The sequence below is a fragment of the Littorina saxatilis genome, linkage group LG8, assembly GCF_037325665.1.
Source record: "Littorina saxatilis isolate snail1 linkage group LG8, US_GU_Lsax_2.0, whole genome shotgun sequence".
In the NCBI taxonomy this organism is placed as follows: domain Eukaryota; kingdom Metazoa; phylum Mollusca; class Gastropoda; order Littorinimorpha; family Littorinidae; genus Littorina; species Littorina saxatilis.
In genome coordinates this window covers 46,539,458-46,552,444 of record NC_090252.1, presented here as the reverse complement: position 1 = coordinate 46,552,444, position 12,987 = coordinate 46,539,458, and the positions used below count along the sequence as shown (strand labels likewise).

Genomic DNA, 12,987 nt, shown 5'->3' with positions numbered 1-12,987 from the left:
GCTGATGTTGCTGTCACTGGTAATACTTCACCGCACACATAACCAGCACTTCTACCACTGCATATTCACAAATAATAAACCTACCCCATGAAATAACAACATGATCTATATGGCTTCATTCCCATCATAGTAAATAACGTACACTCTTCGTCGATCTGGTTCATCGGTTCGATTTCCAGTTGAAGGTTTACATCAGCTTCAGCTGTTTTGCTCTGTTCGTGGTTCTGGTCCATCCGTCCCCCTTCTGCTGCTTGGCTCTCTTCACAATTGTGTTTCATCGGTTCAAGTTGCTCTGGTTGATTCAATTCCTTTTTCGTTTTCCTGTTAAATGCACGTGATGTTATAGGGTAAGTAACAATTCAACGCGGATATATACACTTCGAAAATGGTGTAAAACAACAAGAAGAAAATATGCATTCTTATTACCAATTCAGTGCCCCATATGGCTTTTTGACCAATCAGGGCGGATTCTAGGTGACCCTATAAATGTTATAACGTTCAGGCAGGGACCCTTTTTGTTTATCAAGATAAAAATTTACAAGACAAAGTAAAAATTTAAATCAACAATATCAGCGTGATTTATTATAAAGAATGACACATCAAATGCTGTCAGATAATACTCTCTTTATCTAAAAAAAATACCAAAAAGCGAGTTTTGTCGGGGGGTGCTTTACGGAATAGCAAGGCACCACCGATCCTCTGAGTGTGCAATGCCGACCCCCTCACTTGAAATCTAAATTATCTAAGTTCAGAAAAATCAAGTGAAATTTCGTCACTCGCTTTATGGTCAAATGTATCTTTACGTCATTTCCCATCCGTCTGGAGTCGGTTCTAAATCTGTCGCTCTCTGTTCAACAAGAAAAAGCGAAGCAACCGAAACGTATGTCCAACATGGTTTATCTTGTGAGATTGTTGTGTGTCAAACGCATTTGACCTGTGAATATTAATCACGTCAGGTGTGTTACTCTGATTGGCTGACCCAGGTCACGAACATTCTTTGACTGACAGGCATAATCAGGTAGGAGCGCTCAAGTTCCCATTGCGGCTGTTCTGTCTAATTCGCGGGGTCGCTTCGGAATTTCTTTTGGTCGAATTACAGTAATAAAACCGTTATTTATAATATGCTGACTGTTAGCAAATGATAACAGACATGTCTCACAAACGATGTCAGCATTCGCCTAAAAGGCTCATACTTGATATCTTTTTTCTCGACATGTCAGTGATCATTTGCTAACAGTCAGCATATTAGAAATAACTCATATACCAGGTATAAAAGTCGCTTGGAATCTTTCGTGTTGCTGGTTGTTACTTACAAGTTGTTCGTGAGTTACAGTTGCCACTTTACCCTGCAAAACATGTACTGACTGCAAGTATTAATAATAATAATAATAAATGACCATTTATATAGCGCAACATCATAACTTTACAATTATGCTCTTTGCGCTTGACACATTTAAAATTAAAACACAGTTATACAAGCATTTACATCTACATTCATAGTCAGCAACGCTTAATTAAAAGCATACACCATCAAACATACATTACAAAAGATTCTTCCACTAACTAAGTAATAAAAAAAATGAATAAAATAGGTAGTGAAAACAAGGAATTAAGTATTAACGTTGCCAGACAATTGTTTTTGTTTTCTTTTCCTTTTGTTTTGTAGTTAATTAATGACATCGTCTTACTTTTTTCTGCGTCGATAGAGAACGATGCCAACGATAACGGCGATGGCGACAATGACCAAGATAGTTATTAGGATTGGTGTGACTTCTGAACTGTCTTCTTCGGATGCAGCTGAGAGCTGGTTGTCTGAAAAAGGAAAGGGTGGCCGAGTGGTAAAGTGTACTTGCCTCGGAAGCGAGAGGTTGCGAGTTCGACCCTGGGTCGGGGCGTAAGCAATTTTCTTCACCCTTTCCTAGCCCAGGTGATGGGTTCAAGTGCTAGTCTTTCGGATGAGACGAAAAACCGAGTACACTGCATTGGGGTGTGCACGTTAAAGATCCCACGATTGAAAAAAGTGTCTTTCCTGGCAAAAATGTATAGGCACAGATAAAAAAAAAATGTCCACCAAATATCTGTGACTTGGAATAATAGGCCGTGAAAAGTAAATATTCACCGTAATCGCTTGATATTTACTGGCCGATGTGAATGCGTGATATATCGTGTAAAAATATTCCATCTCACACGGCAGACATTAATATGTACAGCGCTTAGAGAACGTCAAGCGCTATATAAATCTCCCAAATGAATAAATAAATAAATAAATAAATACAATAAAAACAATAGGATTTTGAAAAACAAATACTCAGCTGTAAAAACCCAAGAGTTATGCAGATGCACGCAGTGTACTAATGATTGCCTGGTCTAGCTTTCTTAAACGAAATTAGGCAGATCGCTGTTTAGAGATTTGATAACCAAAGGGAAGTAAGTGTGTAATGGAGAAAGCGAGAGTTGTCCGGAACCTATCTCAATGCACCTGAGAGAATAACAAGTCGCGTAAGGCGAAATTACTACATTTAGTCAAGCTGTGGAACTCACAGAATGAAACTGAACGCACTGCATTTTTTCACAATGACCGTAGTCCGCCGCTAGTGCAAAAGGCAGTGAAAGTGACGAGCCTGTTCAGCGCGGTAGCGGTTGCGCTGTGCTGCATAACACGCTTTACTGTACCTCTCTTCGTTTTAATTTTCTGAGCGTGTTTATAATCCAAACATATGATATCTATATGTTTTTGGAATCAGGAACCGAAAGGAATAAGATGAAATTGTTTTTAAAACGATTTCGGAAATTTAATTTTAATCATAGTTTTTATAATTTTAATTTTCAGAGCTTGTTTTTAATCCGAATATAACATATTTATATGTTTTTGGAATCAGCAAATGACGAAGAATAAGACAAACGTAATTTTGGATCGTTTTATAAAAAAATAATTTTAATTACAATTTTCAGATTTTTAATGACCAAAGTCATTAATTAATTTTTAAGCCTCCATGCTGAAATGCAATACTGAAGTCCGGCCTTCGTCGAAGATTGCTTTGCCAAAATTTCAATCAATTTGATTGAAAAATGCAGGTGTGACAGTGCCGCCTCAACTTTTACAAAAAGCCGGATATGACGTCATAAAAGACATTTATCGAAAAAAAGAAAAAAACGTCTGGGGATTTCATACCAGGAACTCTCATGTAACATTTCATAAAGATCGGTCCGGTAGTTTAATCTGAATCGCTTTACACACACACACGCACAGACACACAGACGTAACACACACACACACACACACACACACACACACACACACACACACACACACACACACACACACACACACACACACACATATATATATATATATATCCCATGACCTCCCTTCTTTGTCTCTGTTACTTCAGTATGGGTATATATGTTGTATTTTTATAGCTCAATAAATACATCATGGACTCCAAAAAATATATGATAGTGCCGATTCCGATTTGGGCCAAGAACTACTTTCCTCCCGACCTTTGACCTCGCGCCGAACAATGTGACTGAAGTTCCAAAATCGTATCGCACGGCTCAGAAAACCATATCAGTTGCACTCAAAAATGAAACTCGGAACTGATCTGATGTATGGGATGCAATAAACAAACGTTTCTTTCATTATGAAAGCAATGCAGGTCGAAAAAAACGAACATTCAACTTACAAGATAGCCAACACAGATGCTAGCGAACGATCGAACCTATTAGGCTATTCATTCTCTGTTTGCTATCCGTGTCGCTACCATAGGAATAATCCAAAAAGGAATATGCAACACAACATAAAGAAAATGTGCTCCCTCAATACTGTTTCGAACGTTTTCTCCGTGTCCTTGTTTACTGCAGACCGGTTTACAAGAACATAGCACTCTGTTACACACAGTACGAAACACTGCCATGAAAACCACAACAAAAGAGTAGTCTCCCTTGCGCCCGGACAGCACACAGATAAAAACTAGATTTTAAGCTGGCACAACCTTAATCCAATCAGAAATATGCTTAAAGGTAGATTGTAATACACTCTTAATTGCTTTGCTGCTAAAGAGTTCTATCCGCAGTTTTATTAACCCGTGCATAACACTAGTTTGAACAGTCGAACACTATCCTGGCTGCAAAGCAAAACAAAAACGAGTACCCTCCCTTGCACCGTAGCAGACGTATAGGTTACAACACGAGTGGTTTTTTATATGGCTTGTATTTCAGTCAAGACCCAGCGGATGAATATCATCGGGAGACACGAGCCTCTGGCGAGTGGCTCTCGATTGATATTCCCGCTGGGTCTTGACTGAAATACAAGCCATATAAAAAACCACGAGTGTTGTAACCTGTATATCCCATTCTACCATCAAACACAAAGTGTAGACCACTAGCGGCACTGTTGCGATCTGTGGAGTGTAAAACAGTGGTGCCGGGCGACACTTGGCCCTTTTGCAACCTTAAACTGAGTGACCGTCGCTGAAAAAATAAAACGAATGAGTGCATCGATAAGTACGCGGTAACACTACTTTCTGACCATTTAAAAGCTTTAAGTAAAGATTCATAAGTTGCAAGAAAGTAATGAAGTCTTATAGAAATCAATTTAGTTGAAGCGCACACTTCTTTTGTTTTGCGTTTCAGGTCGGCAGAACGGGCGAAAACGGTTTGGGACCCATTTGGCTTACTCGATTCAGAATCGATTCCACTTTGTTTTTCTCGAACGTATTATTATACAATTAGGCTTATTGACAGAGAAGCAAATTTTAGGGAACAAATATGTAGGTTTAGATTCAACCATTTGCTCCCTATTTGAAATGTATCTACGTGATAAACTGTTTTGCGAGTGTGTTTGCATGGATAAACCTAAACTGGTACTGGTACGGGACCAAGTTGGTGAAGTCGCGAATTGCTGACACCAAGTCTGTCACCGCCGATTGATTGCATTTTGAAGGAATATGACTGGATTACGGAAAAATACACACATGTTAAGTTCTTGGATACCTTCATCGCCAATGTGGACTTACTGCAGAGCCAGGCAAAAGAGTAGACTAGCTCGCAAAATACGTGAAACAGCTGATGTTTGAAGCGAAGCCCAGCCAAACCAGGTAAGGTCAAGGACGTTTCTCGGTCCCACTACGCATGTCACCACTGTTGTTGCTTTGAGTTTGACTAACAAACTCGAAACTGTCGTTTCAAACATGAGCCAAATGTGTATTGATTGTGTGAGATTAGTCTATGTGACAGGGCTTCTATTATCTGTGCTCCCTCGCTTCTGTCAGTTCCCACACCGACACTGCCAGAGGCACTGAAGACGCGCACCAAACACACATATCTTGAACACACGGACAGTAAGATGACCAAACACACTGCTGACAGACTCTCACTCTCAGTCTCACTCTCAGCCTCACTCTCTCACAGACACACCACTCGAAGAAGGTCTGATAAGATGACAGATGAGCTTTTTTTCTCTTTTTTAACAGCAAAATAATTTGATACATGTTGTTGCAACACATTGTTTTGAATCTAAAGGTTTTTTGAATGCAATACAGAAGCAATTTTCACACATTTCATTGTGGCTCTGCGTCCATAAATGTGCATAATTTGTATCAATAGAGTCTGACAGCTAGTGATAGTTTGCAATGAAAATAACATTAACAAATAACAATGTACTTGTGGGTAAGAAATCAACCAACTCAGCAATGCAAACTTTGCTGAAAACAGATGCACATATGATATGTCTGCTGAAAATAACAAATAGTAGCAACATGTTTGAAGCGAAGTGAACATCACCACATATAAACTTACTATTAAAGTAGAACACTAAATAAACTGAATAAACATTGAGAAAAAGTAATAGTGCCTGAGCCATGGAAGTGGTTTCTTTGTTGTTGCATGTTCAATATTTCACAAGATGCAGAATTATTTCTTAAAATTGAGTAAAACTTACTAAAAGCAAGGCAACCGCTACTGCGAAAAAGACTGTTTGATGCACTAACTGAATCAAGTTTTAGAACTAAAGATCATGGGGATCGGACATTGAATGATTGATTAAGTTTATTTGCGTCGAGGACGCTTGGCAGGGGCTGCTTGCTTAACAGTTTCACTCTGTGTGTCGGTGACTGAGAGTGAGACTGTAGCTGTGGAATTTGATTGTGGTGGGTTGACGTTAATGTTGATGGTGCAGTTGGACACAGAGCCTCCGAAAAAAGGGAATGGAAGCGTTGGCTGGTGGCTGCATGAATTTTGCATTGTGGCTGTTCTTGTGTGTTCTTGATGCATGTATGTGTGCATGCTGCTTGTTGGAATGTCTGCAGTTGTTGATTGCAGGTGTGTTGATGAGGTGACTGATTGCTGTGGTGTAGATTGAGATTCAGCCAGTGCTGTGCTCATTTTTTTGTGCGTTTCTTCTGACATTTTTGAGTATGTGTTGATGGACTGCACATTCTTATGGCCGGTTAATTGCATTATTTCTGTGGGGGCAAATTGCTTGTTGACCAATGTTTGCACCATGGTTTTCCTTGCGCTGTGGTTGGTTATTCTTTTGTTTTGGGTCAGACCTGCTTTGATTGCCATATCTTTCATTAAAGTCGCCAACTTGTTGACGCCAACTCTCTGTTTTTTTAACCATGTTGTGCCTGGTTTGGGGTTGGGGACAGTTGTGGTCGCGATGTAGAAGGGGTCGTCTTCTCCTGAGTAGTCTTTTGGGCGATATTCAGCATACAACCTGTAAGTTGCCACTGGGCATCTTGTCGGATCTTGGGGTGTTGCCCACACTGTTGGTCGTACAGCTCTGATGTTTGTGACATGTTCCCCTGTCCTGGTCTTTGTGGATCTTTCGTTGTAACTGAAACATTAGTCAGTACCGGTAATTGTTTCTTCCTTTTCTACTAAACCTTTAAAAATGTTGATATTTGTTTTATGAAATTATGTTGCATGCTGTTAGTGTTAGCATGAAATTTCAGGGTTGCTATCAATTTTTCTCTGTGTGGTACTTTTGAATTATAAGATTATTGCACTGTAGTTTAATCCAGTTACCCATTATTTTGCGGCGAGTAATTGGGAGAAGTATGATTGTGAAATACCATAAAGCCAACTGCTTTTAAGGTCTTGCTATAGGTACAATCAATAATTATCATAGGCATTTTTGGGAAAAATACAAGCCTGCTGTTGTGCTCTTATTTCTTAGGCATACATATCCCATATAATGTTAGCTGTGATTATGTGATCAGAATTTGTTTGGGCTTGGAAGTTTCATTCATGCTGCGCTTGTTATGTTGATCTGCATAACTAAATATCTTTCGTTGTTATAATACAAATCGTTTTACCTCAGGTACTCCTTGCCAGATGAATCTTTTCCAAGAGTGACATCTCCCCATTTCATCTGATGGTGGTCGGTAACTGCCCTTAGACCAAAGTGTATGCAGTTATTCCACCACATGGTGTTCAGGAGAGATTCTGCAGTAGTTTGGCCCAGTTGGTTTCTTTCGTAGAGAGTGTTTATTTCCTCTTCTGTGAGAGCTTCAGCACTGTATTGCATGTTCCCCTTGCCTGCATTTTTTAGCGCTTTTAGTTTGGCATTTAAGGTCTGTTGGGCTTGCTGGAAAGAAGGGGAACGATTGATGTCATGGGGGTACGATTTGCTTTTAAGGTGTCGGTGAATGCTTCCCCAGAAACTTCGCATCGACGTTGCTTCATAATCTGTCCCGTCAGCTTTTTTCAGTGCGATGAAGTATTTTGAAAGAATTTCATTGAGGGAGGATGGCGTCAATTGGTGAATTTCGAGCTCTGTGTTCGGCAACTTTTCTTGAATGAAGGTTTTTAGCAGCTTAACATCATGGGCAGTTTTCTTGAGTGTGTTTTGGCTGGTGTTTTGAGCAATAAACGTCGGTATGTCTGGTATTTCTGTTTCAGCAAAGCGGTTTTTTACTTTCGGCGTTGATTTTGTGTTTTCGGAGTTGTCAGTTTCTGGAAAGTCCATGTCAAGTTCTTCGAGCACATTTTGGGGCATCAGAATGTGGTCAATGTCAGGGTTTGATGGCAGACTTGCCAGTTTTTGTACATTTATTCTGTGGATTTTGCGTCTGGTGCCGTTTGGGGTCACCACATCCAGTATAGCGAAGCCAAGTGGCCTTGAAACACTCTTAACTACCCCTTCCTCACCTCCGTTGATCTTTACTATGTCGTTCACCTTAATGGGAGACAGGATTTGTTTTGACATCTTTTTGGACGTTTCTTTGGTGCCAGATATATAGTCATATCCCATGACCTCCCTTCTTTGTCTCTGTTACTTCAGTATGGGTATATATGTTGTATTTTTATAGCTCAATAAATACATCATGGACTCCAAAAAATATATGATAGTGCCGATTCCGATTTGGGCCAAGAACTACTTTCCTCCCGACCTTTGACCTCGCGCCGAACAATGTGACTGAAGTTCCAAAATCGTATCGCACGGCTCAGAAAACCATATCAGTTGCACTCAAAAATGAAACTCGGAACTGATCTGATGTATGGGATGCAATAAACAAACGTTTCTTTCATTATGAAAGCAATGCAGGTCGAAAAAAACGAACATTCAACTTACAAGATAGCCAACACAGATGCTAGCGAACGATCGAACCTATTAGGCTATTCATTCTCTGTTTGCTATCCGTGTCGCTACCATAGGAATAATCCAAAAAGGAATATGCAACACAACATAAAGAAAATGTGCTCCCTCAATACTGTTTCGAACGTTTTCTCCGTGTCCTTGTTTACTGCAGACCGGTTTACAAGAACATAGTACTCTGTTACACACAGTACGAAACACTGCCATGAAAACCACAACAAAAGAGTAGTCTCCCTTGCGCCCGGACAGCACACAGATAAAAACTAGATTTTAAGCTGGCACAACCTTAATCCAATCAGAAATATGCTTAAAGGTAGATTGTAATACACTCTTAATTGCTTTGCTGCTAAAGAGTTCTATCCGCAGTTTTATTAACCCGTGCATAACACTAGTTTGAACAGTCGAACACTATCCTGGCTGCAAAGCAAAACAAAAACGAGTACCCTCCCTTGCACCGTAGCAGACGACTATTTATCTGGCACCAAAGAAACGTCCAAAAAGATGTCAAAACAAATCCTGTCTCCCATTAAGGTGAACGACATAGTAAAGATCAACGGAGGTGAGGAAGGGGTAGTTAAGAGTGTTTCAAGGCCACTTGGCTTCGCTATACTGGATGTGGTGACCCCAAACGGCACCAGACGCAAAATCCACAGAATAAATGTACAAAAACTGGCAAGTCTGCCATCAAACCCTGACATTGACCACATTCTGATGCCCCAAAATGTGCTCGAAGAACTTGACATGGACTTTCCAGAAACTGACAACTCCGAAAACACAAAATCAACGCCGAAAGTAAAAAAACGCTTTGCTGAAACAGAAATACCAGACATACCGACGTTTATTGCTCAAAACACCAGCCAAAACACACTCAAGAAAACTGCCCATGATGTTAAGCTGCTAAAAACCTTCATTCAAGAAAAGTTGCCGAACACAGAGCTCGAAATTCACCAATTGACGCCATCCTCCCTCAATGAAATTCTTTCAAAATACTTCATCGCACTGAAAAAAGCTGACGGGACAGATTATGAAGCAACGTCGATGCGAAGTTTCTGGGGAAGCATTCACCGACACCTTAAAAGCAAATCGTACCCCCATGACATCAATCGTTCCCCTTCTTTCCAGCAAGCCCAACAGACCTTAAATGCCAAACTAAAAGCGCTAAAAAATGCAGGCAAGGGGAACATGCAATACAGTGCTGAAGCTCTCACAGAAGAGGAAATAAACACTCTCTACGAAAGAAACCAACTGGGCCAAACTACTGCAGAATCTCTCCTGAACACCATGTGGTGGAATAACTGCATACACTTTGGTCTAAGGGCAGTTACCGACCACCATCAGATGAAATGGGGAGATGTCACTCTTGGAAAAGATTCATCTGGCAAGGAGTACCTGAGGTAAAACGATTTGTATTATAACAACGAAAGATATTTAGTTATGCAGATCAACATAACAAGCGCAGCATGAATGAAACTTCCAAGCCCAAACAAATTCTGATCACATAATCACAGCTAACATTATATGGGATATGTATGCCTAAGAAATAAGAGCACAACAGCAGGCTTGTATTTTTCCCAAAAATGCCTATGATAATTATTGATTGTACCTATAGCAAGACCTTAAAAGCAGTTGGCTTTATGGTATTTCACAATCATACTTCTCCCAATTACTCGCCGCAAAATAATGGGTAACTGGATTAAACTACAGTGCAATAATCTTATAATTCAAAAGTACCACACAGACAAAAATTGATAGCAACCCTGAAATTTCATGCTAACACTAACAGCATGCAACATAATTTCATAAAACAAATATCAACATTTTTAAAGGTTTAGTAGAAAAGGAAGAAACAATTACCGGTACTGACTAATGTTTCAGTTACAACGAAAGATCCACAAAGACCAGGACAGGGGAACATGTCACAAACATCAGAGCTGTACGACCAACAGTGTGGGCAACACCCCAAGATCCGACAAGATGCCCAGTGGCAACTTACAGGCTGTATGCTGAATATCGCCCAAAAGACTACTCAGGAGAAGACGACCCCTTCTACATCGCGACCACAACTGTCCCCAACCCCAAACCAGGCACAACATGGTTAAAAAAACAGAGAGTTGGCGTCAACAAGTTGGCGACTTTAATGAAAGATATGGCAATCAAAGCAGGTCTGACCCAAAACAAAAGAATAACCAACCACAGCGCAAGGAAAACCATGGTGCAAACATTGGTCAACAAGCAATTTGCCCCCACAGAAATAATGCAATTAACCGGCCATAAGAATGTGCAGTCCATCAACACATACTCAAAAATGTCAGAAGAAACGCACAAAAAAATGAGCACAGCACTGGCTGAATCTCAATCTACACCACAGCAATCAGTCACCTCATCAACACACCTGCAATCAACAACTGCAGACATTCCAACAAGCAGCATGCACACATACATGCATCAAGAACACACAAGAACAGCCACAATGCAAAATTCATGCAGCCACCAGCCAACGCTTCCATTCCCTTTTTTCGGAGGCTCTGTGTCCAACTGCACCATCAACATTAACGTCAACCCACCACAATCAAATTCCACAGCTACAGTCTCACTCTCAGTCACCGACACACAGAGTGAAACTGTTAAGCAAGCAGCCCCTGCCAAGCGTCCTCGACGCAAATAAACTTAATCAATCATTCAATGTCCGATCCCCATGATCTTTAGTTCTAAAACTTGATTCAGTTAGTGCATCAAACAGTCTTTTTCGCAGTAGCGGTTGCCTTGCTTTTAGTAAGTTTTACTCAATTTTAAGAAATAATTCTGCATCTTGTGAAATATTGAACATGCAACAACAAAGAAACCACTTCCATGGCTCAGGCACTATTACTTTTTCTCAATGTTTATTCAGTTTATTTAGTGTTCTACTTTAATAGTAAGTTTATATGTGGTGATGTTCACTTCGCTTCAAACATGTTGCTACTATTTGTTATTTTCAGCAGACATATCATATGTGCATCTGTTTTCAGCAAAGTTTGCATTGCTGAGTTGGTTGATTTCTTACCCACAAGTACATTGTTATTTGTTAATGTTATTTTCATTGCAAACTATCACTAGCTGTCAGACTCTATTGATACAAATTATGCACATTTATGGGCGCAGAGCCACAATGAAATGTGTGAAAATTGCTTCTGTATTGCATTCAAAAAACCTTTAGATTCAAAACAATGTGTTGCAACAACATGTATCAAATTATTTTGCTGTTAAAAAAGAGAAAAAAAGCTCATCTGTCATCTTATCAGACCTTCTTCGAGTGGTGTGTCTGTGAGAGAGTGAGACTGAGAGTGAGACTGAGAGTGAGAGTCTGTCAGCAGTGTGTTTGGTCATCTTACTGTCCGTGTGTTCAAGATATGTGTGTTTGGTGCGCGTCTTCAGTGCCTCTGGCAGTGTCGGTGTGGGAACTGACAGAAGCGAGGGAGCACAGATAATAGAAGCCCTGTCACATAGACTAATCTCACACAATCAATACACATTTGGCTCATTTTGAAACGACAGTTTCGAGTTTGTTAGTCAAACTCAAAGCAACAACCGTGGTGACATGCGTAGTGGGACCGAGAAACGTCCTTGACCTTACCTGGTTTGGCTGGGCTTCGCTTCAAACATCGGCTGTTTCACGTATTTTGCGAGCTAGTCTACTCTTTTGCCTGGCTCTGCAGTAAGTCCACATTGGCGATGAAGGTATCCAAGAACTTAACATGTGTGTATTTTTCCGTAATCCAGTCATATTCCTTCAAAATGCAATCAATCGGCGGTGACAGACTTGGTGTCAGCAATTCGCGACTTCACCAACTTGGTCCCGTACCAGTACCAGTTTAGGTTTATCCATGCAAACACACTCGCAAAACAGTTTATCACGTAGATACATTTCAAATAGGGAGCAAATGGTTGAATCTAAACCTACATATTTGTTCCCTAAAATTTGCTTCTCTGTCAATAAGCCTAATTGTATAATAATACGTTCGAGAAAAACAAAGTGGAATCGATTCTGAATCGAGTAAGCCAAATGGGTCCCAAACCGTTTTCGCCCGTTCTGCCGACCTGAAACGCAAAACAAAAGAAGTGTGCGCTTCAACTAAATTGATTTCTATAAGACTTCATTACTTTCTTGCAACTTATGAATCTTTACTTAAAGCTTTTAAATGGTCAGAAAGTAGTGTTACCGCGTACTTATCGATGCACTCATTCGTTTTATTTTTTCAGCGACGGTCACTCAGTTTAAGGTTGCAAAAGGGCCAAGTCTCGCCCGGCACCACTGTTTTACAGTCCACAGATCGCAACAGTGCCGCTAGTAGTCTACACTTTGTGCTTGGTGGTAGAATGGGATATACAGGTTACAACACTCGTGGTTT

The 12,987-nt window shown here is 40.3% G+C and overlaps 3 protein-coding genes across 3 annotated transcripts in view; 1 reads left to right on the top strand and 2 right to left on the bottom strand.

Moving 5' to 3' along the window:
* Window positions 1-1,684: 1,684 nt before the first annotated feature.
* Window positions 1,685-12,987, bottom strand: part of LOC138974687 (uncharacterized) — a 16,506-nt gene continuing 5,203 nt past the window's right edge. The window contains exon 5 of the mRNA XM_070347407.1: window positions 1,685-1,812. Within this exon, the coding sequence (XP_070203508.1) occupies window positions 1,685-1,812 (128 nt within the window). The remainder of the gene's footprint in view (window positions 1,813-12,987) is intronic.
* Window positions 5,505-8,209, bottom strand: LOC138974367 (uncharacterized protein KIAA1958-like). The gene is made up of 2 exons (XM_070347084.1): window positions 7,317-8,209; window positions 5,505-6,835 (listed from the first exon to the last, which is right to left on the bottom strand). Exons 1-2 carry the CDS (start codon window positions 8,207-8,209, stop codon window positions 6,046-6,048), a joined length of 1,683 nt encoding a protein of 560 aa, XP_070203185.1. The 3' UTR covers window positions 5,505-6,045.
* LOC138972340 (uncharacterized protein KIAA1958-like) lies at window positions 8,818-11,865 on the top strand. Its single transcript, XM_070345016.1, has 2 exons — window positions 8,818-9,993; window positions 10,475-11,865. The coding sequence occupies exons 1-2, from the start codon at window positions 9,101-9,103 to the stop codon at window positions 11,262-11,264; spliced, it is 1,683 nt and encodes a 560-aa protein (XP_070201117.1). The 5' UTR covers window positions 8,818-9,100; the 3' UTR covers window positions 11,265-11,865.

Bases quoted from the DNA above. Each gene is read 5' to 3' on its own strand.
- LOC138974367 (XM_070347084.1), bottom strand. From the start codon at position 8,209: ATGTCAAAACAAATCCTGTCTCCCATTAAGGTGAACGACATAGTAAAG. The intron at 6,836-7,316 runs GTAAAACGATTT...CTAATGTTTCAG, and splicing joins TCTGGCAAGGAGTACCTGAG to TTACAACGAAAGATCCACAA.
- LOC138972340 (XM_070345016.1), top strand. From the start codon at position 9,101: ATGTCAAAACAAATCCTGTCTCCCATTAAGGTGAACGACATAGTAAAG. The intron at 9,994-10,474 runs GTAAAACGATTT...CTAATGTTTCAG, and splicing joins TCTGGCAAGGAGTACCTGAG to TTACAACGAAAGATCCACAA.